This window comes from Gopherus evgoodei, chromosome 8 (genome assembly GCF_007399415.2).
Source record: "Gopherus evgoodei ecotype Sinaloan lineage chromosome 8, rGopEvg1_v1.p, whole genome shotgun sequence".
NCBI classification, from domain to species: Eukaryota; Metazoa; Chordata; order Testudines; family Testudinidae; genus Gopherus; species Gopherus evgoodei.
This window is the reverse complement of record NC_044329.1, coordinates 14,286,294-14,313,532: the sequence shown is the minus strand read 5'-3', so window position 1 is coordinate 14,313,532 and position 27,239 is coordinate 14,286,294. Positions and strand designations below refer to the sequence as shown.

Here is a 27,239-nt window from a genome sequence, read left to right as displayed (position 1 = left end):
CAAGAGTATGTCTCCATTGCGTGTGTGCGCGCGCACACACACACACACACGCACACACACACAAAAGTGTATTGTTAATTTGGGCTAACATTGCAGTGAAGACATAGCTTCAACTAATAACTCAAGTTGGCAGCTTGAATTCAACCCCAGGTATTGTGTAGGCTTAGCTCAAGCTGCTAACCCTAGTTAAATGCCATTCACTTTGTCTGTACTGCTAATTTCATCTGAGTTAGCTACCCCAAATTAATAAAACACCTTTTTGCTGTGAAGACTTAACCTAGAACTAAACTTTTATTTGTTCATGATTAAGAGTTTCTGGTGGTTTAGCCCAGTCTAAACCTCTTTCCCGTAGGCTCCCTTGTGTTGTTCCTATGCATAGGGACTCTCCATGTTGCCCCCTTAACCTCTTACATGTGCAAATTTCTGCACATTAAATGCAGTGTGACTCATGATTAAGAATGAGGTTAATCTTTGTTTTTATAAAACATAACTTGTTAAGTGCTGCTGTTCAGACACTTGAGTTTGCAGCTGCTGCATGTATGGAATTCCTATTCACGTCAGAGGAAGTTTTATACACACAGCAGCTGCAGATCTAGTCCCATATTAGTCATTTGTCTGCCAAATAGTTTAATTTAACTTTATTAAAGTATTCTGAACTCTTAATTTCCTGATGACTGTAACTTGGTATTATGGGGAAATGCACTAGAAGCTAAGAGGGTTATTTCAGTAAACTACATGAATTTACAATAATTAAAATGCAAATTGCAATAAAAGTACAGAGTTCCTTTTGCATTTTGCTTATATTGTCTTCTCTGTGCATTCATATTTTTCCTTTTAATGTAGGTAATTTAAACAGTGGTTAAAGGAAAAAAATGGACCAACATTGGCCTAGTTAATTTAGTTTTGTGAAAATGGAAGTTTAGCATGTTTATTTGCATAGCTTACAGATTTTTTTCTTAATATATCCTTGCAGGTCCTTAGAGTTGTGTCACAGCAGTATTTCTACTCTCTGGAAATATCGGTGTTCTTTTTCCCCTCCGTAACAAGATGAAAAACTGATTTATATAATGGCAAGGTTTATACCTCCCTTTCCCTCACTCATGCGGAAGACATTTTACCATTTACATAGCTTTGTACTCTCTTTATAAACAGACATGAATTCATTTTCACAGTATTTCTGCTAGGTAGGTACACGTATCCCCATTTGGCAGGTGGGAGACTGAGACAGAGACCAAGGAGACATGGCAGATCAGTAGCAGTAGTAGTTCCCAGTCCAATGCTCACTGTGATAGACAATGTTACCAGCTTCTTAATTTACAAAAATAATCATCCCAATGGGCATAGATGGAATATGCACTAAATAATTTACAGTTTGTTTTTTATAATCTGTCTCATAAGGGTAGTCGTTTATTTAGTAAGCATGTCTGACAGATGTGGGAAAAACTACAACCAAGTCACAACAATTTACACATTTCACGGGGGCAGGTCACTAAGTCTAGAGTACAGCCTTTGTAAAATTTAGATTTAATAATACATAATTTATAATCTAATGGCATATGGTTGTTAAAAAAAATTCTGTCATTATGTGAAAGCAGCCAGGATGTTTTTTAAATGTAACATTTTAAATATGTTGTTGTAGTCAAGTTGGTCCCAAGATATTAGAGAGACAAAGTGGGTGAGGTAATGTCTTTTATTGGACTGATTTCTGCTGGTGCAAGAGCTTTTGAGCTTACACAGAGCTCTTCTTCAGGTCTAGGAAATGCAGGCTTGTTCTACACTACAGTTACATTGACCTAACTCTGTAAGTGTCTACACTGCAATGTTGGTCCTACTGATAAAAGTCTGCCACTACATTGAATTAATAACTTCACCTCCATGAGAGGCATAGTACTTGGATTGATGTAGTTAGTTGACTAACAGTTTAGTGTAGACACTGCATTGCTTACATCCGACTGTTCTAGCTGTCAGTCCCTGGTGACAGACTGCCAGAGTCCCACCACACCAGGGCTTGGGCTGTCAGTGCCCCACAAATGCCCCACACTGACAGTTAAATCGGTGCAAATGCTCCTAGTGAGGACGCGCACCACTGACAGAAGGAGCTAGTGTGGACATGCAAAATCAATTTAAATACTGCAGGCGCTGTTCATCGACATAACTTAAATTGACTTAATTTTGTAGTGTAGACTTGCCCATATTCAGAGCATCACAGCAAAATACAAGGTAGAACAGACTGTTTTGCAGAAGTAGTTCACCTTGAATGATCCCTTGAAATGTGTGTTAAGTGGCCTGTTAACACCTCTCCAGTCATTTGGGGTAAGGTGAAGCTGTGGGATGGGTTTAGTGAGCTGTAGACTGTTGTAATAAGCCATAAATCCAGTCTCTCTATTCAGTCCATGTTTGTTAGTGTCTAACAAAGTTATGAATTAAGATCCTAGGCCAGAGGTTCTCAAACTGGGGGTCGGGACCCCTCAGGGGGTCACAGGGTTATTACATGGGGGTTGCGAGCTGTCAGCCTCCACCCCAACCCCCACTTTGCCTCCAGCATTTATAATGGTGTTAAATTAAAAACTTTTTTAAGATATTTATAAGGGGGATCTCGCTCAGAGGCTTGCTATGTGGAAGAGGTCACCAGTACAAAAGTTTGAGAACTACTGTCCTAAGCTTGTCTTTTTAAGGTGTCTTGAAGGTTTTCTTTGAGGATTTCAAAGGAAACCTGTACAACACTTTCAAAAGATTACCTGGGAGGTAAATTTTATTTAGCTGTGACACTGAGTATGTTTCCCAGACCTGAAGAAGAGCTCTGGGTAAGCATGAAAAATTCTCTCACCAACTGAAGTTGCTCCTATAAAAGATATTACCTCACCCATCTTGTCTCACATTTTAAATATAAAAATTTAATGGAAATAATACATACTGCAGTGACACAATAAATTATAAAATACACAAGTATCTACCAAGAAGTTGTGATCACTTACATCTCAACCTTTTCCTTATTAATAGCTCAGTACTGTATATTTTAAACTAACATTGCCCTTTCTTTGAAAGACAACATTTTTCAAACTATTTTATAGTAAGTGGATGAGAAGGTGTAAGAGATGTAGCATAATCTTGGCATTTCTTTGGGATGTTTTCTTAATCATAGAAATACAGGACTAGAAGGGATTTCAGTAGGTTATCTGGTCTAGTCCCCTGCACTGAGGCAGAACTAAGTCCAGGGAAAGCAGCAATTCCTGTGTTTGGGTAGCATAGGCAGTACTCCCTCTGTATGCCCCAAGGGTATAAATTGCCACAAAGTGAAAAGTGGGGGGAAACAGGACACAGAATCTTAGAATCATAGATGTGAGAGGGTCATGTGAGAGAGTATGAAAAGCGTTACTGAAGTCGAGATACTGTATGTGACGTCTACTGCCACCCCCCATCCACAAGCCTTGTTAACCTGAATTCGTTCTTGACAAATCCATGTTAACTGTTACTTTGCCTTTATTTTCTTCTAGGTGCTTACAAATCGATTGATTATTTGCTCCATTATCTTTCTGAGTACCAAAGTTAAACCGACTAGTCTAGAATTCCCTGGGTTGTACTTATTCCCCTTTTTATACGTAGGTACTATATTTGGCTTTTCCAGTCATCAGGTATCTCTCCAGTCCTCCACAAGTTCTCAAATAATTGCTGATGGGTCAACGATCTCTTCAGCCAGCTCCTTAAGTATTCTAGGATGTATTTCACATATATTTCGTGTACTTTAATATTCACATCTCTTTTAAATAATATTCTTGGCGACATGTAGAGGTATCAATTTTTACAGCAATCTGCTAATGAAGAGTACTTGAGTGGCAAATTTCTTTTACTTGAAAATGTTCTTTTACTTAATGTACAATATATTTAATGTAATTCTATTCAGAGGATCTTATTATTAATCTAGAATATCATGTAATTGGGAGAGGACATATCACTTGGGTGGTGGTGGGAATAAAAACTAGCATACTGGATCAGAACTAATCCAGTACATTCTCTCTGCCCATGCAAGATACTTAATCTAGGGGTTTTGTAATCTGTTTTAACTATAATTTCAGCCAATTTACCTGGTGCTGAAACATGGCTCACTGGTCTGTAGTTCCCGGGATCACCGCAACCGCCATTTTTTTTGTTGCATTTTTTTTTTGTTTTTAAAAAGATTGGTGCAACATTTGCTACCCTCTAGTTATACGGAATAGCAATCTGTTCTCCATTCTTAAATTTCTTCAGAATCTCAAGCAAATATCATCCAGTCGTTATAATGTATTGCTCTTCTGTAGTTCAGTTTGTTCCAGCGGCTTGTCTTTTGGCACTTCAAACTTCGACAGTGCTTCATCTTTATTACTTGAAGAGTAGGGGGGAAATCCTGACCCCAAGGAAGTCTGAGAGTTTCGCCATTGACTTCAATAGGGGCCAAGATTTTACCTTAGGTATTTTATCAGCATCCTTTGAAGTAAAGACTAATGCAAAGAGGTAATTTAGCTTCTCTGTTTTTGATATTTGTTTTTTTTTGTCATAGGAACTTTGAAGAGCCCATCTGACATAGTGAATGCCAGTGAAAATGAGGTCAGATCAGAGGCTAAAATAGGGAAAGAATGAGTTAAAAATTACATAGACAAGTTAGCTGTCTTCAAATCACCCTGGAGCCTGATGAAATACATCCTAGAATACTCAGGGTGCTGACTGAGGAGATGTCTGAGCCATTAGCGATTATCTTCAAAAAGTCACGGAAGATAGTAGAGATTCCAAAGGACTGGAAAATGGCAAATATAGTGCCAAGCTATAAAAAGAGAAATAACAACAACCTGGGGAATTACAGTCCAATCTGCTTAACTTCAGTACCTGGAAAGTTAATGGAGCAAATAATTAAGCAATCGATTTGCAGGCAAGTAGAAGATAATAAGGTGATAAGTAATAACAAATTGTGTCAGACCAACTTAATAGCTTTCTTTGACAGAGTAACAAGCCTTAAGGATGTGGTGGTAGCGGTAGATGTGGTATATCTTGACTTTAGTAAGACTCTTGATACTGTTTCGTATGACCTTCTCATAAACAAACTAGGGAAATAGAAGCTAGGTGGAGCTACTACAAGGTGAGTGCATAACTGGTTGGAAAACCATTCCCAGAGTGTAATTATTAGTGGTTCACAGTCAAGCTGGAAGAGTATCTCAAGTGCGGTCCCACAGGGATCAGTTCTGGGTCTGGTTCTGTTCAATATCTTCATCAATGATTTAGACAATGGCACGCTGGGAGGGGTTACAAGTGCTTTGGAGGGTAGGATTCAAGTTCAAAGTCATCCAAATGAACTGAAGAAATGGTGTGAAGTGTATAGGCTGAAATTCAATAAGGACAAATGCAAAGTACTCCACCCAGGAAAGAACAATCAGTTGCACATGTACAAAATGGGAAATGACCTGTCTAGGAAGGAGTACTGTGGAAAGGGCTCTGGGAGTCACAGTGGATCACAAATTAAATATGAGTCAACACTGTAACACTGTTGCGCCATCCTCTCCCCCCACCCCCACCCGCCCCAAAAAAGGCAAAAAGCAAACATCATTCTGTGCTGTATCAGCAGGAGTGTTATAAGAAAGACACAAGAAGTAATTCTTCTGGTTTACTCTGTGATGATTAAGCCTCAACTGGAACATTGGGTCCAGTTCTGGATGCCAGGTTTCAGGAAAGATGTGGACAAATTGTAGAGAGTCTAGAGAAGAGCAACAAAAATGATTAAAGGTCTAGAAAGCATGACCTATGTGGGCAGACTGAAAAAACTGGGTTTGTTTAATCTGGAGAAAAGAAGACTGAAAGGGGTCATAACAGTTTTCAAGTACACAAAAGAACAAGGAAGAGGGAGGTAAATTGTTCTCGTTAACCTACGTCATTGGAGATTTTTAAGAGCAGGTTAGACAAACACCTGTCACAGATGGTCTAGATAATACTTAGTCCTGCCATGAGCGGAGAGGACTGGACCAGATGACCTCTCAAGATCCCTTCTAGTCCTATAATTCTACAATAGCCACTTATGTCTTCTAACTTAGATGTTAACATTTTTTCTGCTGTAATGGCTCATGCTCCTTTCTATGAATTACATATATTACATGTATTAGTAGACAGGTCTTTAGTGTTCGTAGATTTGTTAAGAACATATATTGGGGAAGAACCCAAGCAAAAACTCCTGTCAATTGTTAGGTGTTTGCATTTGTGGCCTATTCATGTCATTTTAAATGATTATTTGTGCAAGCAGAAAGAAGTTGCATCTGTGGTGTATTCATTTCCTGAACAGTTAGAAGGAGCAGACTACTTTATCTTTTTTTTTTTATGCACTAGATCTAAATTAAGTCTGCAGTTTGCATGCCATGTTAATACTTACAGGGAAGAGAATGTTTGTCTGGTTTGTAGGCATGGCCACGGTACATTTCACAAAAATGCAACAAAATTTGTCTGAGACACAAGAGACTGCTGAATCTGTGAGCTAGAAACCAGAATTATTGCAGGGCTGACATACTTGTCTTGGAGAGTGGGGGGAGGACTGATAGTTGTATCACTTACAGAGTGCTGTTAACTGATGGTGTCAACTGTTAAAGGAAACTGCCTGTCTGGCTAAATGCCAATTCATTGGCTAAGAGAGGCAGAATATAACAGGTTTAAAGTGGCATCCAGGATTACTGGTTGAGGAAGAAGATAAGCTGTCTAATACTCAGTGATGATTTTGCCATGATGGCTTCTTTATTGTACCTTTTCCTTTATTTTTAAGGAAGGGAAGGACCACCAAATAAATGTTTGTATTAATCACTTACTTTATTGTCTGCATTTTATTAATTTTTCAGTGCTGATTCTGTTAGTTGTCAGCTGATCCACCATCAAATACTTGTCCGTGGCATAGTATATCACTGGTCATGATTATCATTAGCAGGAACTGGAATGCTCAAAGATGCAATGCATTAAATTTTTTTGGCAATTTGCATAAACCACAGGTGCTTTCCAGACGGCCATCCAAATCAATTAATATGTGTGTCTGCAGTCTGCAAAACATTGACGGTTATGAAATATTACTACATAGAGTAGAAAAAGTATATTTGAAAATCCTATTTTGTATCCTTAAAGGTTTACTGTCAAGTAATGAGACAGAATATGTAGCTTTCAAAATAGCTCATTTCGATATTTTGAAAACTATATACTGTTATTAAATGTCCTTCTGGTAATCTCTGTATGTATTGTCTTTAAAATTGGCCTTCCCAAAATGAAAATTGTTTAAAAAAATGACACAATTAGTGCAACCCCAATACATTCATAACATAGAATTCATACCGTTAGTGCTTTAGACTTTACAGATTCTATCTATCTAGATTGTATATAAAATCACTTTCTGCTTCAGAAATCCAACCAGCTCTGGGGTGAAATGTGCACCTACTTAATGGCATACAAGAATACTACATAACAAGCGAAGAAAACTATATCCAATTGAAACTGCAGGAAATTTATTTTAGGCGGGCACCAGTATTTACTCAAATTGGAATTTGGCCAGATTCCTAGAATTAACAGTCCTCCCTTCTTTCAAAAATATGCCAGGATATATTTTAATGATCATGTATGTCAGCAGCTGTTTCTTGTATCACCTCTGAAAGATTGCACAGTTTCCGAAATGTTGGGTAGGACATTTTCATCACGGACTCATAGGTGAAGCTCATTATTGACTGAATCACCAGCATTAGGCCTTTAAAAATGTTGTTACTGTGGGGAAGGGAGTCACTTGGGGATTTCTGCTAGGGTGACGATCCTTGACTTTTACGTCAGTCTTTATCTTTCATGTCTCTTTTGATTTATATCTCTTGTCACAGGCTAGTTCCTTATTCTTGTAAGCATCAACATATTTGAAGTTCTACCCTCTGATTGCTGTAAGGGAGGAGGAGCTTTCTCTCTTCTCCCTCCTGTGAGGGTAAGCACAGGTCTCTACTATTCGGTTTTTCTCTGGCCTTGTTCCTAAATAATTCCAGCTTTTACCTTTGCTGCTGTTTATGCTTATTCAAGTGTCAGCCTGAAATTAACGTAATTCTGGAGGACAGGGTTCTGAATATAGAACAATCTTATTCATTTCACTAAGGTAGTATTTGCTATAGTAATGCACAACACTAGATGCACTGGTATTGTCTGCATGCTAACTCCAGAAGATAATGCTCATTAGTTTACATTTATTTCACATTTGTATTAGAAAGACTGCCATATAATTTCACAATCATAAAGCATTCACAATTTATTTTAAAGTGAAATCTTAAATTCTGTGGAAATTGATAACTTAGGACCTCAAACTTTCCAGGCAAACCTTCCTATTTCCCAGTGGTAAGTGGACTAGGGAATTCTCCAACCCTTGACCAAACTTGCAGCATGTCTTCCTTGTGGGAGGGAGGTACTAGTCCAGCCTTCTCTGAATTACTTATTCATGTCAATATGTGAACTATCTTTCCAACATTTACCTTTTGCTAAATAAAAATACACAATAAATAAAAATTCATAGACAGTTTATTAGGTATGCTATGCAATAAAAAAGTATTTGTTTACCTACAATAATAATAGGAACCTCTGAACCATCTATTTCTTCCAAATCTACTTTTCCCCTCCCCTCCCAGCCATAACTCTTAACTCCCTCTCCAAATACCTGAGGAAAAAAGAGGAGCAAGCCTGGAAGGTTAACAAATCTATGCTCTGAATCGCTGAAGGGACCGTTTCAGTCATATTCCTAATAGAAAACGCCTTGCTGGCAGCTCTTTCATATGTAAAACAGACTGGGACTCTAGCTCAAGCACCTCTGCTGATCACAATTGTAGTACGTCACATATAGTGTTGGTGAGGAGAGGCAATCCTATAGGCCTATAAAATGGATTATCAACCTTTTTGGAAACCTTAAATCCTTTTCTTTGTGACTGTCAGATCCTTAACTTTTCTGCAACCTTACTTCACTATAGTTGTACTTTTTAATTGGTGTATGAGCTGCTTTTCGTAGAAAAGTCTCTAAAGGAAATGTGGTCAAGATGTTGCATACTTTATACTGATACTGCACTTTGTTTTGGTTTTCTTTTTATTTCCTCCCCATGGGTTGTTTCTGTTCAATATGATGTATTGAACTAAACCAACCCAATTATGCTCTCATCTGTAATTAGCACAGCCTTTTCTTTTATGCATGGGCTTATCATAATGTGGCTAGAAACAAACTTGTGGTAAATGTTTTTGTATTCTCAGGCTGAAAAAGAATGCATAGTTGAGTGCTCCTTGTGACGCTGCACCCCACAGTGCTTTATGGAAATATGCTTATGAGAGTAAATATGACATAACTGGAATATATTTTATGTTAGATAGGCCATGTAATGTATCTCTGCAGAGGTTATGATCTACTGGATATATTCATCCTGTTTGTATGCATGTATCATTTTTGTATTCTAAGTTACGAATATTGGTTGTGTACTGGTTTGATTTTAAGTAGCCTTAGTAAGGCATTTGGTCAGCTTCTTAAGAAAGGAATTTGCAAGTTAAGTGCCCAGTCAAGAAACACTAAACAGACAATAGACCTTGGAAGACTCCAATCCACATAAGAAGTCTTCCTGGGGACTTTCAAGGTAGCATATGAGCAATGGCTGCCACCTGTAAAATTCTGAGTCATGCATGGATATGTGACTTGCCCATGTGACTCCAAAGCTCCATCTTGCAGCTGGTTCTGCATAGGAGAGAGGAAGGGGGCTCCACTTACAAGAGAGAGTTTATTTAAGCCCCTGGGAGACATCTGCATTTGGTCTTCAGGTGGCTCAAGAGAGAGCCTCTCCACCCCGAAAGGATACCTGAACGAACAAAGGACAGTAACCTCAGGGGTGTGAATGATTGCTGGACCCAGACTAGAAGGAGGCTAGTCTATAAAAGAAGCTTACTGGATTATCTCTGAGGGTGAGATTTCATCTGTTACCACTTTCCTACGGTATTAGGCTTAGACTTGCGTGTTTTATTTTATTTTGCTTGGTATAGTAATTCACTTTGTTATGTCTGTTATTACTTGGGACCACTTAAATCCTACTTTTTGTATTTAATAAAGCACTTTTTACTTATTAATTAACCCAGAGTATGTATTAATACCTGGGGGGTGGGGCAAACAGCTGTGCATATCTCTCTATCAATGCTATAAAGGGCAAACAATTTATGAGTTTATCCTGTATAAGCTTTATACAGGGTAAAACAGATTTATTTGGGATTTGGACCCCAATGAGAGCTGGGCATCTGAGGAACACTTCTTAAGCTGTTTTCAGTTAAGCCTGCAGCTTTTGGAGGATGTTGTTCAGACCTGGGTCTGGGTTTGTAGCAGACTAGCATGTCTGGCTCAAACAGGCGAGGTTCTGGAGTCCCAAGCTAGCAGGGAAAACTGGTTAGAAGTAGTCTCAGCACATCAGTCGGCAGTCCCAAGGGAGTTTCTGTGATCCAACCTGTCACACTCCTAACTTTGCATATATTAACCATGTGGAAACCGTACGTGATGTTCACTAAAGGGCTAAGCTAGTTTAATTGTGTAGACTTTGCTTTCATGCAAATTGAAGAGAAAAAAAACACAATATACCTAAACTATTGGTATGTATGGCAAACATTTTTATTTGTATTATTAAATCTAAATATTAATTTTAGGAAGACTTCTTTAATCTCTCTAAAATCAAGTTTTAGAGTGAGATTGTGGCAAGTCCTGTGCAATTTTTACTGCATATCACAATTCAGAAAATATAGTGCATGCACAGGAATTTGGTTTGGTTGGCTTGCAGAGTTTGGCACTAGAACCATGGTATAATATAATAGCTGTGAGCTAGAAGAATATCCTAGTATGGCCATAGAACCGGTTTGGAACCAGATTTTTCTTACCAAGCTTAACTGTATCCTGGGTTTTACACTTGGCCTGTATAAACCTTGCTATTTCACATGTGTTTGACAATACTTGATATGAGGGAATTGGACAGTTAGTATGCTTGTTTCCTGGCCAATACCTACTTCTCTTTTCCATATCACACCTGTTTTACATTAATAATCACACTCAAGGTTTTGAGATACTTGAGCTGTACATGTATGGTTATATGTTAGGGTTGATTTGAGGTATTAGAGCCACTTCAAACATTGAAAAAGAAGCCTTCATGCTCTCCAGAAGATTGACGTATATCTACTTTAAACTCTGTTTCTGTGAAGTAGCTGCTAGGAATTGCGAGAGAGTTCTGAAGTTTCAGGGTCCCTAGGAGCCTAGGGTTATCTTCAATGTACACAATTTTTTTTAAAGTACCAAATTTCTAAAATTTGTTGGTTTTGAGAAGTTCTTAGTATTTCTATGCACATGAAAAAGCAGAATAGCTGTTCAAAGTAAAATGCTTTCTGAAAGTAGTCAATATATAAGGGTTGATCTGGAGCTCTTGAAGTTCAGTCTGGGGCATTGAGCTAGGGGGGTACTTGTTTGCTGTTCAGAAGCAACAGGAATGAAAAATTCACAAGTTTGAAACCACAGATATGATGGAATATCAACAAAAGCACATTAGATTGGAGGGGTCCATTACCTAGCAAATCAGCAGTTGTGATCTGTCCCTAAAAATCTCGTACTAATTGACTTATTTCAAGTGGAGGGAAGGAAAATATGTCACGCACAATAGAAAAATGCCCAAAAAGAATACATAATAATCTTTCTTGCCTACAAAACACTCTCTTGTTTTTTAAGATGACCAAATTAGTGGCAAAACAGACATGCTGACTTGCTCAGGGACTACAATTTACCTATATGAATAGATGTATGGAATTTTTCCAATGAATAGTGGTGGACTTAGTTACCATATCTGGACATATTTACTTCCTGCCTTACATCATCTAATCCTCATTAGCGCAGCAGATACCCAGCTTTGGGTGCCCTGCCCCAGGATACATTTGCTATCCAATAGTAGAGTCAGAGACTATTCTCTCTTCCTCATAATGAAACTTCTAAAGAAGGCTGAAAGGGAGGATTACTCCTTGGTTCTGGTGCCTCTTGAGTGGACCACAGACCTACTGTGCCAATCATAGGGAAGCAGGATTGTCCTTCCAAACAGAATTGAACTCCTAAGGTGGAGAATTCTGTACCCTAATTCTTCAGCCCAGAGCCTGGCTCCTGAAGAGATTCTCTTAGGAAAGCTAGAGTGTCAAATGAAGCCATGAGAGTCCTCTTCCTTCTGTTCTGAGCTTTTTGCAATGTAGATTTGAGAAAGGTCTCAATGGCTCTAGCATCCAGATTTCACTTCAGTGCACTCTAAGTTTTCAGTAAGAGACTTCTCATTCAGGTGCCAGTTAGATCCCAGTTTCTCCATGGAGCAATACAACCTTCTGGAACTGTAAGACTGAATTCCCAATAACCTCCTTTTGAGAAAAGTGGATGCTTTGGTGGCCATTATTTTGAACTATCTTAGGGAGGAGGTAGCAGCCTTGGTGTATGTATGATCCTTTCCATGCAGACTTGATTTTCTAGAAGTTCTGTCACAGTTTTCTGCCCCAAGTTAGTTTTTCCATTTCATTTTATGCAGGAGATTCCCCAAACTTTTTGCCTGAATCCAAAGAGATCCAAAGCGACCCTCTGGTGTTTGCTGGGAGTGTTGAGAGTTTTTCCTTTTTCAGTCTTAACCACTTTAGAAATCCCCTTCTTTCTTCATTTTTTTGAAAGTAGAGAGCCTTCAAATATGTTGTATCTTTCTGGGTTCATTGTTGAATCGAGAAGATCTACTCTGTAGCCTGTCTCTCCTGCCTGGAATGCTGCTGCTAATTCTACTGGAAGAATTTTGCTTCTTGAGAAGACAGAGGAGAAGTCTCTGTTGGTGATCTCTGCCACATTGGCATTTGATTCACATTATTCCCAAGTACTAATCCCCTCAGCCCATGCAGCTTTCAGCTGGTGGGTGCTTTAGAGAAATTTTGCATCATGAGGGATGAGCTCATGCAGCCCCTTGGATTGGGGGTGCTAGGTCTGAATTTGGGACTTAATCCATGTTGTTCCCTTTCCTTTTATCAGAGCCCCACCTACTTTTTTGTTTGCCACTCAAGACAAATGCTATATTCTTCTAAAGCTTGCCCACCTAGCCACAGTATCTGCACTGGTTGAAGCCATATCCTTCTTGTCAGTTGTTTTTCTGGGATGGGGCAAACCTTCACTCATGTCATTGCCTCAGGTGCAGGATACCGGCAAGTGCCTAGAGTAGGCTAATGTTTCCTTACATGGGGGGGAGAGGGGGAGGTCGTTCTCATTTGCGCAGCAGAAGTAGGGAGCAGTCAGAAGGGGAAGAGGGAGCAACAAAATCTTGTGAGTTAGCTTGCTGGCTTAGCTGACAGGAAAAGGAGAAAAACCCAGTGTCTGAAACCACATCCCTGGAAAACAGGTAGTGAAATTCATCTTTAATATAAATATACATTGTAACTTTTAGAAGTCTGCAAAGTCAAATGGGTAAATAACCACAGACTAATTATGATTCTTTTATGCTCAGGGATAATAAACGTGGCTAGCGGACCTCTTGCAAAAATAGCAGTTTTAAACTAGAGAATACGCACATAATTGGATGCTGTTTGAGCTTAATCAAAATCTTTCATTGACTTCTAATCATTATATCACTATTTTGGAAATTTATTTATAATGTTCCAGAAACTCATGTTGCTTTGTCTTACTTGGAGTTCTTTATTACTTTCAAATAAATGATTTCTGTGTAACGTATCAAATAACGCACTTGTTGAAACATCTTTTACGGAGTGTGAGAAAAAATAAGAAACTCTAACATGCAAAGGAACATTCACAAAGTTGATAGACCTGGAGTGTGACCTAGGTTACCATAATACAAATGGTCAATAATTTCTGTATATGTAGAGGTGTGCATGCATTTTCAGAATAAATGTCTTATAGTTCCTTAAAAAATAAGTTGCAGCAGGCTAATGCATATAAACAACCTGACCATAATAAAGCAGTGTTTGCTGATAGTGCGGGTGAGGGGAAGTAATCCATACAGGAAAAAAAGATCAGTTTCAGGTTTCCAAAGCAGTGATAATCAGTGAGGAAAATGATATAGAAAATATTTGAAGTGGCCTTTTAATAATTTTAACCTTATCCAAGAAGTATCTATCATCAGGGTAATTCAGTTGTAAATTATTTTCTTGGAAGAGAACATTATTGGTACCCCAAATTGTTCAAGAAACAAATTGTGATGATTGGCTCATCAGAATCTGAGAGCTGTGTACTATATAATGTTGTTTATGTACTTTTTGCTTTTGTTTAAGCTATTTAAAATATATGTGACTTTTAAGAGATGGACAGTGCTTTTGTTGGTGATGGTAGGGTGTTGGAGTTCCCCCCCCCTTCCTGCAGTTTCAAATTTAGAAATGCTAACTAATGTCACAATTAGATGAGAACTAGCCAAGGAGACTGTTCAGATGCATATTGTGTTGTTCAAGGGTTCCATTTTGAGACTAAACAAGAGTAATATTCTGTGATGGCAAAATCTTAAATGCTGTTCTTGTGAGATTTCATTGAGGAATACTAGACACTTCCTAAGATTTTCAGTATATTGGGCTGTATTCAAACAGGTCCAGAAAACAAGTTGTGGATCTAAACTGCAATCCAATGCGTAGTGGTAGGCTCAGATCACACAACCTCCATAGTCCCTCCCTCTCTGATTCCTAATTTCAGCAGGGAAGCGATGTAGGGACAGAAGGTTTCAGTTGTGGCCCATCTCTGCTCAGATAGTTGAAATTATTTTTTTTAAATTGAAATCCATGGTAAAGGTGCTTCCCCCACCCAAATTGTTCTTGTTTGTTATACTGATCATGATGCTACATGAATATGTGGATAGAGTATTTGTATATAACAGACGTATAAGTCTGCAGAAGGGAGTAGCAATTTATAAAAATTCAAATTAGTTTTATAAAATATATAAATGTCAAATGCTCTGAATGGGAGGTGACCTTTTCATGTTTAATACAACAGCTGAAAAAAGAGTAGTATAGCTACCAAGGCTGCAGGGAAATTGAATTAATGGTGCCTTTTTATTGTTCCTTCTGTAGTGTTGATTCTAATTTTAGAAGCTTACATCACTTTAGTTATGATGACAGCCTCCCTCTCTCACTTAGCATAGATCATATTTTCATACTGCTTATGAATCCTCCTGATCCTTTCAATAAGATTTTTCTACAGCATGTTAGTAAGCATTTAGCTGCTGTGGAAACTGATGCACATAAGTAACCAATAGCAGAACACAGTGTTACCCTAAAGAACTGAGGGAAGCTAAGTCCTATTTCCCTTGTTCAGAAGGGTCAGGAATAGGGTGGAGAGTTGTTTTAAAAACCGGAATTCCTGAAGTTCTAATGGAAGGCTAACCTTGCCTCAAAATACAATGATTCATTTAAGATGCTTAAGTTAAATGTGGGGGAGGGGGAAAGGGAATTAGACATGCATGCCAGCAGTACTAAATCAAGGCAGTGTGGGGATGCTTCCAGCTTGTGGTGCATCTGCCACTGTATATAGCATTCTATTATCATCACTCCCTTCATTTTCCAAAAGATGTAAAGTTCTCAAATATATGATGCTAGTCCCTTGATACTGGTGCTGTTACATTAGAATATTTGTATATTAGGCTGTTGTACTTGGAAATTACTACCTGCAAAGCCAGAGAGGAAAATGAACTATTTTAGGCTCAAACCCCTTCGCTTCAGTTTGTGAAGTGACAGATTGCTTTGCAACCAGCTGGTTTTAATCCCTCAAACCCCTCCCCCAAACCTACTTGGTGGTAGGGTATAGTAGTTACTGTACTCAAAGAAAACGGCAGAGAGAGAACATCTTTATAGCTGACTACTTCTGCCGTACTTCTTTGCTCAGAGTGGGTGCTCAGTTATACTAAAAGTCTTCCCACTCTGTGACTTGTTCTGGTCTTTTTTCCTAAAAGTCCAGCAGTCATAGCCAGCACCCTTCCTTTTGCTGGGCATGCAAGCAGCTATCTTGCCTTTTTAGCTAGTGCATGCAGGTTTTAATATCACTGCTTGCCTTCACTGCACAGCTGCAATATTCAAACAACTGGCATTTACTGGATTGATCTGGGAAAAGTAGTAACTATTGGAGGAGGTATCTTCTGGTGTCAGCTGTGAAATATATATGATTTTGCATAATTTCAATTGGTGGGATCTCTTTAAGCAAAGAGGAAAAACCTCTAATCCAGTTTAAATTAAATATAAATTTAAAAGATCCAGATAAGCGTCTTAGTGCCATTTTTTGTTTAAAAATCCTATTCTTCAATGATTTAGTCTTGTTAAATAAATCTCCATGTTTTGATTGCCTAACAGGCAGAGTGGGAAAATTCTGATACATTTATGGGTGCATACATCTATGTATAGATATAATCCTATGGAGTGATATTCCAAATATGAAAAGAAAGCATCATTGAGAAACAGGGAAGGTTTTTCAGGAAGCACACATCAAGATGATGATTTTTTTTTTTAAAATAAGGCTTTCATGTGCAATGAAAAATTGGGATTCATCTTAAAATGCAAAAAACAATATACTGTTTCTGGTTTTACCACGTTTCTTACAATTGTATTTTGGTTGAGATCACTATTAAACAATCTTTGTAAAAGATTTTTCCTCAAGTCACTGTTGTATTGTGATCTGACATTTTTCTTCAACAAATCATTGTAAAAGAACTTGTGGCATTGTACCATAAGGCCCTTAGTTTAAAAAAAAAAAATCTCCAGTATAGAATTAGGTCAATTTTTTCACCCTGTTCATAGCTGTTAGGCTGACAGGTTTGCATGCCGGGTCTCGGATTTATTCCCTAGAGAACTGCAGTAGCTTCAGTCTGATTGGTAGCAATAGGAAAAGGATGATGTCATCTTCACTTAAAGACAAAACTAGAAGGAAATAGAATTTTGTTCCTATTATTGAGCTTGTGTTTACAGTAGTTGTAAAAATATGGCATTCACTCCAAAATCTTTAGTGGATTGAATTTCATGCACAATGCACCAATTTAAAATGCAGTTGTGAGATGAATATCTCTTGTTTAGCTGGACAGGAGAATTTGTGTGCTATCAGTGCACATGCAGACAAGGGATGAAGCTTCCTTTTAGTTGTTGTTTTTTTAAAATTGTAATTATAGTAATTGTCATAAAACAAGTAATACAATCCAGAAGAGTTTGGACATTCCCTAATTATTACTGAAGCTGAAAGGTTCTTATTAGTGTGGCTATAAACCTGATGTTTATATTCAAAATGTTGTAGAGCAGCATTGCATGAATCATTTCAAAAGGAAATGATTGCAACACACTGTATTGCAATGAGGCTGATGCTACCCTGTAGCCTGCCCTGCTGCAATACTGTGGAAAGAATAGTGAATTGAATTTTCTCTGTCTGGTAGTGCTTACCACTTCAACGGTGGAATATTTATGTAAAATTCCTCCATCGTGTAAAACAGGAAAAGATTTTGGCTCTGTGAGAACCTTATAAAGAAGTACATGCTAGATGTCAAATAAGTTGCAGTTGTTTCCCCTCTTGATATTACAAAATCAAAAATATTAATTGCATCTTAAAATATTTTTAGCCATTATTTTTTCATTGTTTGACAAAAATGGTGGTTTTAAGAATATGATACAAATTATTTGTCTTTCAAGATAGTTTTGGAAAGTGAGCTCATCTCATAATTGAGGTGAAAATATAGAAGTCATATTCAACTCTAATCTTCTTTGATACGGCCTTGTTCTGGAAAGCCAAGTGGAAGTAGAATCATAGTACCCATAAGTAGGGTTGCTGGGCCACGATGGCTCTGGTTGGCACTGCCAACTGGGCTGTTAAAAGTCTGGTCGGCAGTGCAGTGGGGGCCCAGAGCTAAGGCAGTCTCCCTGCCTGCCCTAGCTCCATGCAGCTGCCAGAAGTGGCCGCCAGGTCCTTGTAGCCCCATAGGCGCATGGGCGTCCAGGGAGGCTCTGCGTGCTGCCTTCACCCCTTGTGCCGACTCTGCGGCTCCCATTGACCAGGAACCATGACCAATGGGAACTGTGGGGGCAGTGCCTGTGGGTATGAGGGCAGCGCACAGAGCCTCCCTGGCCGCCCATGCACCTAGGAGTGGCAGGACCTGGCTGCTGCTTCCTGGGAGCTGCAGTAAGCACTGCCAGGACCTCGTACCCCCTCCTGCATGCCAATCCTCTGCCCCAGCCCGGAGACCCTCCCACACCCAAACTCCTTCCCGGAGCTGCCCCCTTCCAACCCTGCCCCACCCCGGACCCTGCACCCCCAGCCAGAGTCCTTATCCCTCACCCCCGGCACTCCAACACCTGCCTCAGCCTGGTGAAAATGAGTGAGGGTGGAGGAGAGCAAGCGACAGAGGGAGGGAGATGGAGCGAGTAGGGGCAAGGCCTCAGAAAAGGGGCGGGGCAGGAATGTTCAGTTTTGTGTGATCAGAAAGTTGGCAAGCCTACCCATAAGCAGTTTTTAATCTGAGATGAGGCTTGTATCTTCCCTGTGAAACAGACTTAGCTCAATTTCTTGAAAGTGAGAATCCCCTGGATGGGCACAGTGGATGAAGCAAAGCTTCTCGCTGAAGCAGCAGTGCAATTTGGTCAATGAGGAGAAGGTATGGCTTTTAATTTCCAAATCAGCTTAGAGGCAGCATATCGTGTTGAGTGTAGATGGTGAGGTTGTGACAGAAACTTGTGGCCTGTGAAAGTGGGGGAGGAAACTATGAAAAAGGGAATAGAAGAAAAAGATGGAGAACTGCGTGGACAGCTAGTGGCCCCTTTTGTACTTGAAGTAAAAAGACGCTGATACTAAATAATGGCTTTGAATTTGGGCTGCTATAGTTTCTTTTCCCCTCCTTAGAGGGTGGCAATGGCCAATTAACTTCTAGGAATTGAGTGCATCATAACATTCCCTGCCCAAAGGTGCAAGAAATCCTAGGTGACATACCCAGAGTAGGTCTCCTGTGTGCTAGACTGCCACCCAAGTCACCGAGCTGCTGAAAAATGTTTGTTTTTAGCTGCAAAAAGAAAATATCTTGTAATTCTTGCCCTCTAATTAGAAACTAGAATTGTTGCTCTTTCAGGGTTATTGCAGTAGTTTGATTTTTAAAAAATCAGATGTTTTTTAAAAACAACTTTTAACATGTTTGTTTTTTTTCATTCAAATGATTTCTCATTTGCTTTACGTGAGCATCTCCTTCTAATAAGAAGTTTATATAATTCTTGGACAAAATTCCTTAGAGAATGAACAGAAGCCTGTAAAAATGACAGCTAGAGCAAGGTCATTCTATGGCATATACTTGAAAAACAGGAATTGTTTTACTTTGAAAAGATTTTTTTTTTTTACCTTGAAGTGTGTTAAACTTGAATACAAAGATAAGAAATGTGACTTGTCCAGAATACTGTTGAAAATGAAGTGTAAATATAGACACACATTTGCGAAGCTGATTTTTTAAAAATTCATAGTTATTGTATGTGCTCTTGTAGATCATAAAAATGATACACACATAATGTAGAACAAGAATGTTATGCTAAATTGTTGTACAGAGATGTGTATTTATATTAGGTTAATAAAGATGCTCTGCTGGCTGCATCTGCAGATACAGTAGCCAGTTGATCTAATGCAGTTTCTAAAGGCTTTCTATACAGGTGATGTCATCCTTTTAGCTCAGTTCCCCTCCCACTCTCTTTCCTCCTTATTAGATATTTCATCTTGCTGCGAAGCATCCAATCGATGGAAGCTTTTCCTGAGGGAGCTGCTGAGAAGCAAGCAAAAATAGTAGGAATTAGGACTCCAGTGTTCAGTCTTGCCGTAGCTGTGGATGTATATTTTGTAGTGCATTATATAATTATATTAATTGGAAAAGCTAGGCTTGGATTAACCATGGTATCTGGCTGATGCATTAGAATACTAAGCAACACTGCAGAGTTGTAAACTCTGCATGATAAAATAGAGAGAGAGAAAAAAAGGGTTTGGATTGCAGAGGTTCCGAGACATTCCATAGTGCAAACCTGTTAGAGTATATATCCTGAAGCTACAATCTGGACATGAATTGAATTTTGCAGTTATGGTGGGCAAGCGTATAAAGAAGAAACTTTAATATCAAGGGTGTGGGATTCCTGAGTTGCCTAAGATGCAGAAGAACCTTTCCCAACTTGATCTACAATATTAAAATGTGAAGTTTTGGAACCGGAAGATAAACCAGCCTTACCTGCATTTTAGTAGGAAAAGAAAGACTCAGAAGAATTCAAGTCTCACCTTTTAGAATAATGTTAGATTAATATATAATTTTAATCCAGTTCAGAATTAATTCCATTCTACACCAGCTTTCGCTTGCATGCCTATGCTTGGGGGAGCCTATGGATATTTGTATTTGAAGGGCCAGGAGTATTGAAACATTTTGATTTGCATTTATGTGCTTGTTAAAACTGGAACATTTTTATAGGAATTGCTGCTGCTAACTCACTGCAACACTGAAAACTACTGAGATACAGTAGAAGCTGTAATCAAATTCATCAGTGTGAAAATCAAACCTGAACAGTTGTGTGCATATACATCCACTGCTTTGGTTTATGATTTACAAGGAGAATCTAATAGGGATTTTACTAAATAATTTTCCTCTCTGGCTTTTTTCTGAGAGAGGAAACTTTCCTTCTCAGCCCAAGAAATGGCTTTTCTTGTCCGTTGTTACGCCAATTGTCTGCAGCCATGGGCCTCCAAAGTAAGTAGTCATTAATAAATTCTCTCTGAATCATACTGACAAACATGGTACTTTTAAAATGTTTCTGATCCAAGAATTTTTCAAAACATCCTTTGTACTATTCTGCATGTGAAGTTGGACTCAGCTACCCCAAAAGAATAATCCATGCATAATACCTAAAAGGGCGGGGGAATCTTGAAATCTGACAATCAGTATATTAATAGTGTACAGATTAAAATATTGTATAAAACTATGTACCCACAGAACTTGAATTTTAGGTCTACAGTATTACTCCAAATATTACTAGAATGTGACACTTATAGGATTGGTTATGACTGCTTGTGCATATTGTTAACTTGATAAATATTGATATTCCAATCAAGTGCACGGTTTAATTTTCAAGATATATTATACTATGCTATTGCTTTCCAAGACTGAATATTGGAGAAATGGTTAATTCAGTAGCTGGGCTTTGTATTTACAATTAACAACTTCAAATAACAATAATAATTTTGATGTGCATTTTAAAATACAGATTTTGTGTAACTGTTTTTCTTTTAATGGAGATAATGTAAACCAAGAATACACAAGCAGGCAAACCTGTTTTGAGGTGACTTCTTTAAAGACATTAACAAATATAGTACTTGTGTGCCTCTTTCTCTCAAAAAATTACTCCAAATGCTTGTGTTTCATGATCTTTGCTGACTGCCAGGGCTGAAGTAAGGCAGTGCCTATATCTGAGTTGACTACAAACAGCCAGAGGCTAGATGTGTATATATTATTATTTTTTCTATTTCATATTTCTGTTACAGTAGAACTTAGAGGTCCATGTCAGGATGGAGGCTGGGTTGTGCTAGGTGTGGTAATGTATGAAGATCGGGTGAAATCCTGGTCTTATTGAAGTCAAAGGGAGTTTTGCCATTGACCTCAGAGGAGCCAAGATTTAACCATGACACCTGCCATGAAGAGTTTAGAATTTAAGTTATATATAAAATGTGGGAATGGACAAGAGAGGTATACAATCAAGTATATACAATTCCTATCTACATTGCATTTTTGTCTGCTCATTTTTCTATGTCAATTAAAAGGCAAATGGAAATTCACTCTGTTTTAGCATCTGGGAGCTGCAGGTGTGAAGTACCTTAGAAAATCAGCTCACCATTATTTATGTTCCCAAGTGTGGATTGAGATCCCTAACCTTAATGCTTAAGGGCTTGTCTTCACATACAGCGCTAAAGAAGGATTTTCTTTTAGGATTTTGGCCTAACCACGACAATGTGGATAATGTTTGTGCTTAAACAATCTTTTAAGGAAAAGTTGGGGTCCTAAAAGGACAGTTGGACTGCTACATAAGTACTGTGGATGTTACCATAATAATGTTAATCTGGGTACTGGTCAATCACTAGCCTGTGTGACTGAAACAATGTAAAAGTATGACTAATAAAAAAAAATGTCATATGTAAATACAAAGATGCCCATCACCACTGAGAGGAGTACACTGTGAGAAATTGAATAGCATAGGCAAATGTAAAATAGTCCATGCAAGCTAATGTATTGTCTAAGTAGTCGCGAGAAAAAAGATGTATTGTGAATTTGTGCAAATTGCATGAGGATTGTACAAGCCACTCCTTTCTTTTATATAAGTTCTTATAGAAGCCAGGAAAGTATTGTTTAAAGCCCTGCAGGTTATTCTGTGAGTGCCCAAAAGGGATCACTGCCTCTGTGCGGGAAGATGGTGGTGGTTGTTTGTATTGCACGAGCACCTAGCAGTTAGCGATCATGACCCTATTGTGCTGTATGGACACATAACAAAAAGATGGTCCCTAAGCTGAAGACTTTACAATCTGAATATAAGACGAGACAATAAACAGATATGGGCAGCATTAAGAAATAATGATTATGAAGATCATGATAAGCAGTGGTCATGGCACACCAGTTGCCTAAGCAGGAGTGCCCCTAGCTGTTTTCCTGCCAAGAGTGGAAAACATTTTCAGTGCCCTTGCAAGAAAAAATAAAACAAAACAACCCAACAATGAGCTGTGCCCTGTTCACCCACTCTGAAACTGGCCCTGTGCCATCTAAACAATATCGAGTTTTTTGTAGGCATCATGGCAGAGGAGAGTTTTAAGGAAAGAGGTGAAGGAGGACAATGAGATGGTTCTGCATATGTTTACAGGGAACTACTCCTATAGATAATGGGTGACAGGAAAGAAAGTTATGAGGTTCTGTCTCTGTTCTGTCGTATTAGGTTAACAGTAAATACTTGTAATATAAAAAATGAGACAACTTCAAAAATGGTTTAGTAGTTCTTTGAAGCTGTCTTTGGAATTCTGTCAACTCTGTGTCTAGAATGTGTATGTGCTTTTTGGTATTAGACTCTTAAACACTGAGACATCATGATGTCATTATTAGAGAATTCCAAAATTCATAATGTGAAGTGTTTTATGGCAGTGGGTTTGAAGCAGCAGTAGGTCGAAGCACACTAGGGAATTTTTAGTGCACATCAGTAGGATCTACACCTGCTGGAGCGCTATAAATTTACATCTGAGCTTGCTGTATAGTAAGTGCTTGTGTAGACATGCTCTTAGTTTACCCATCAGTAAAATTAATTAAAACAAATGTATTATCCGACAGGCCTGGCTCAGTCCGCTGGATTAATCTTTGAGACTCTCAGCAGAAAAGCTTTTTATAATTACCAGTTGTTATTTTCTGCGTAATAAGAGGAATGCAAGCACTTACCAGTCTTGAGTCCATGTCCTCTTGGTGTCAGCTACTATATTTGATTATGTGAAAAAGCAATCTTAGTATTATTTCTGAATTTGTAAATGTCTTTAATGAAGAAGATATAATTGACCTACTGGCTCTCCTTTTTTCCCTACTTCATTTCAGTTCTTTCTTCTCCCAGTTTGCATATCGCATTATCTGATCATTTCAGATTCTGTTCTTTCCTGCTAGAGCACTCTACTCAAGGCTCTGGGGCCATCTTTCCCATTCCATGATGCTTCTCACTAGTGCTATGACTTTCACTTTCCCTCTCGTCTGTGCCCTTTCCATATATGTTGGCATTACCTCCAGCATCTCATAAGTTTAACCCGTGGTATTGTTTTCCTTCATGGATTTTTTTACCTTCTGATCCTATTCAGTGGAATGATTGGCACTCGGTAGAGGCAGCTATGTTCCTTCCATGTACTTGTTTTATGCAGGGACCATTACTGGAGGCACCACCTCTTCGTGGAATCAGCAGATCTTTTTCTGACTGCTGAGTATACTTCATTGTGCAATGCCCCGCCCACTTGCTCTTTACATCAGTTGACCTTTGAGCAGTCTGAGGATGACCTTCAGGTGTACCATGGGTCAGCATATGAGGACTCCTGCTTTACTTCAGTGGAAATTAACTCCCTTTTCTAAAATAAATGTACATAGTATGACCCACAAACCTTCTATAAAACTGTCTTTTGGTTTTATTCCTTTTTGTTCAGTGGTTTAAAACAATTAAAGTTAAAATGGTACAGTAGAGGGTAGCTGCTCATTTACTGAAGAAAATTGTAACTGTCCTCATGCTCATGCTTAAAATACTATGACAATCAGCAAAGGCAGAGGCTAAATCATGGCAAATATGCAGATAGCATGTCTTATTTTCTCAGCAGAAACACCTAACTCCAACAAATTTCCAGTATAGTATTTTGCATTTGTAGTCTGAGTGGACTGACAATCAAAAACATAAACATTTTGATCCCCTTGTTTCCTTCACTTTTCATAGATAAGAAACATGTTTTCTTGTTCTATATGTATTTTTGTGTAATTTTATTTAAATTTAAATGGCATACAAAGTTTTATCACCATCTGCATTTATATGCTAGTCTTGGACCCAGCATATGATTCCTATGTCACTTACATGCATGGATTCTTCATGAATCAAAAAGAAAATGTAGATGTTGGGTTTGTATGTCAACCCTGTTTACATAACTAGGGTCTTTGAGGGCTTCATTATGCAAAGGGACAAGACCTTGCCTGTGAAATAAAATGTCGAAGACAATCTATCACTTGAGAAATTACTATTTTTGCATTATGATTTGTGCATGGGTATAGATGTATATAAGTTCATTACTGTAGCTGGTTGTCACTTGCTGGTTGTTATGGTGAAGTGAGCCATGAAGGGAAGATAAGTTGTGTCAGCCTAAGGATATGTAAAGAGAGATTATCATCTCCATAATATTGTGCCAAACAGTGCATATAAGAGTGTTATAAATTATTTAACTAATGTAAAACTTTTGAAAAGGTAAGTTTAGTTTTTCATATGCCTGGGATACTGTTATGAAAATAAGAGATGCTCAAACACAGAAAATTGCTGTATGCTACCTGGCTAACTGAGATTTAATGATTTATGAGACATGTAAAACTCATAAATAGCTTTAATATTATTTGCCAATAAGCTTGTATTTTACTGTTATGTATTTAGACAAATGCATCTTTTTAATCATGTGATACATTTATTTTTTAGTGGCAAATGAGGCCAGTAAAGTTGGACCTCTGGAAAATCCATTGAGTTTCCTTGCATGCTCCACTTGCAATAGTATGATGACAAATTTAGGATTTTGTTCTGCATACCACTGTAAGTGGATCAGAGGACTGTTAACTCATATATTATGGAGCTTTCATTGATACTTACTGGCAGTTTTCTCACATTGAAGTAAAACATTTAGTCATTAAAATTATTTTGGGTGTGTGTGTGTGTGTGTGTGTGTGTGGACATATTTAGGATTGTTGTGATTTAAAGCACCGCAGTGAAATAATCTATAATTTAGACATACAAAAACTAAGTTAAAATTACATTACATGTCTGGTTTAAACCAACATCAGAATCTAGTTTGAAACAGTGTCCTTAACTCACCCTATTGTAACTAAGCAGCTATAATGCGTTTTTGAAGCTCCCTTCAAAGTATTATCTTACTATTATATAAGCCACAAAGGGCAGATTTAAGACTCAAGATCTTGGGTTTCTTGGGTTTAGAACAATCTTTTAATATTATTTTGATGTCTTTTGTGTCACTTTCCCTGTATTTTTACACTGAAAAGAGTCAAATTAATTTTTGTAACTCGAGTCATTCCAGTGCAGATTCCATGGATAAATTTGAAATCTCTGAAAATGAAAATTTGGTAATGAAAAATATTGATATGGCCCTTAACTATATTGCATACATGTGTCTAATAGTAATAACAATTTGATGAATAGGTATGGAGTACAGTCAGTGAGACTAAATAAACTGAAGTTACTGAACACAAAGATGTTTGCTAATAGCATTTATTGAAGTTTTTAAATTTAAAAACTATATAAAATATGTATGCAATTTTATATATATATTGTTTTTATGTGTGTCAAAACTATTGGCTTTCATAAAATTTTATAATAAATTCTGGGGCTGCTCAAGATGACATATATTTGACTCTTTAGTAAGCTAATATGATGTACTGACTTGAGTTTATCTGTATCACTGCCATCAGCTGATGGGTGTTAGATTTCCTCCAAAGATTTAATTTGGAATAGTCTGACTTTTAGTAAATAAAAAATAAGAGAGTATACGTGCTATTACTTAACCTTAAAAAGTCTCCTTTTACTTAAGGTGTTTGAGGACCTGTGTTCCTTGAGCAGAAATCCAGTGTAATTTCTGATAGTTTGTGTATATATAGCTAGCTGATGACTGATGTGTGTAGGAAATATAGCTAGGTTTATGCTTCATGTTTCATGCTGTATATGGACAAACACATGTAACAAATGTCCTCCTGGTGTGTCAAAGTAGTCATCATTCCTTCTTCTTTCCCACTAACCTAACTCCAATCACATTTTGCTATTTCAATGATGAAAAATTAATCAGCTATCTCAAGGATTTTCCTGGAGAGTGATCAGGAAGCAGTATTGTGGTTCCACGCTTAAGAAACATGAACCAGAATTAATTTATGTGAAGCCCTGGCATAGAGACAGCAAAGAAATACAGGCACCTTTTTGAGAACTGTAAAGTTATGTTTTATGGATTCTTATGAGTAGCTGGTAGAAGTGATACATTCATCAGCAGGATAAGGGAGAAGAAAGACTGCTTAGCTTACTATTGCCAGCAAAAATCTTTTGGATATTTAGAAAAAGGGGAATTAGTGTATTGGGAACAGTGTGGCTAGGGCATGAGAGAACTCAGGAGAGAAGAGGTTAAGGAGAGGTTATTTGCCTGAAAAATGAATAACTGCATCTATATCATATGGAAACAAACCTAATGCTGTTTGTGTTTTAAACTGGTGATTGGGAAGGATAAAATTTTAGAGTGATGGTTTAGATCTTAAGCTATGGAAGCATAGGCCAGGGTGAGCCTTGTAGGAGATGGTGAGGTAAAAAATAGAATTAAAGGAAAGCTAAATATCTTGTTACACATTACATGTGAAAATGGATACACTGAAGTTGCAATTGGAATAATAGAGATGTAATTGGATCATGAAAGTAACTACCAACTAAATCATCAGTATACAGAGGTAGAG

The 27,239-nt window shown here is 38.0% G+C and overlaps 1 protein-coding gene across 10 annotated transcripts in view; it reads left to right on the top strand.

The window, feature by feature from the left end:
• Positions 1-27,239, top strand: part of RAPGEF6 (Rap guanine nucleotide exchange factor 6) — a 246,442-nt gene that overhangs the window by 98,603 nt on the left and 120,600 nt on the right. Inside the window, exon 1 of one of the 10 annotated variants that reach the window (XM_030573055.1) lies at positions 19,763-20,738. The exons of the other annotated variants lie outside the window; for them this stretch is intronic. Coding sequence (XP_030428915.1) covers positions 20,685-20,738 — 54 coding nt within the window. The 5' untranslated portion in view covers positions 19,763-20,684. Of the gene's footprint in view, positions 1-19,762; positions 20,739-27,239 lie in introns of those variants that run through there. 10 annotated transcript variants of the gene reach the window in all.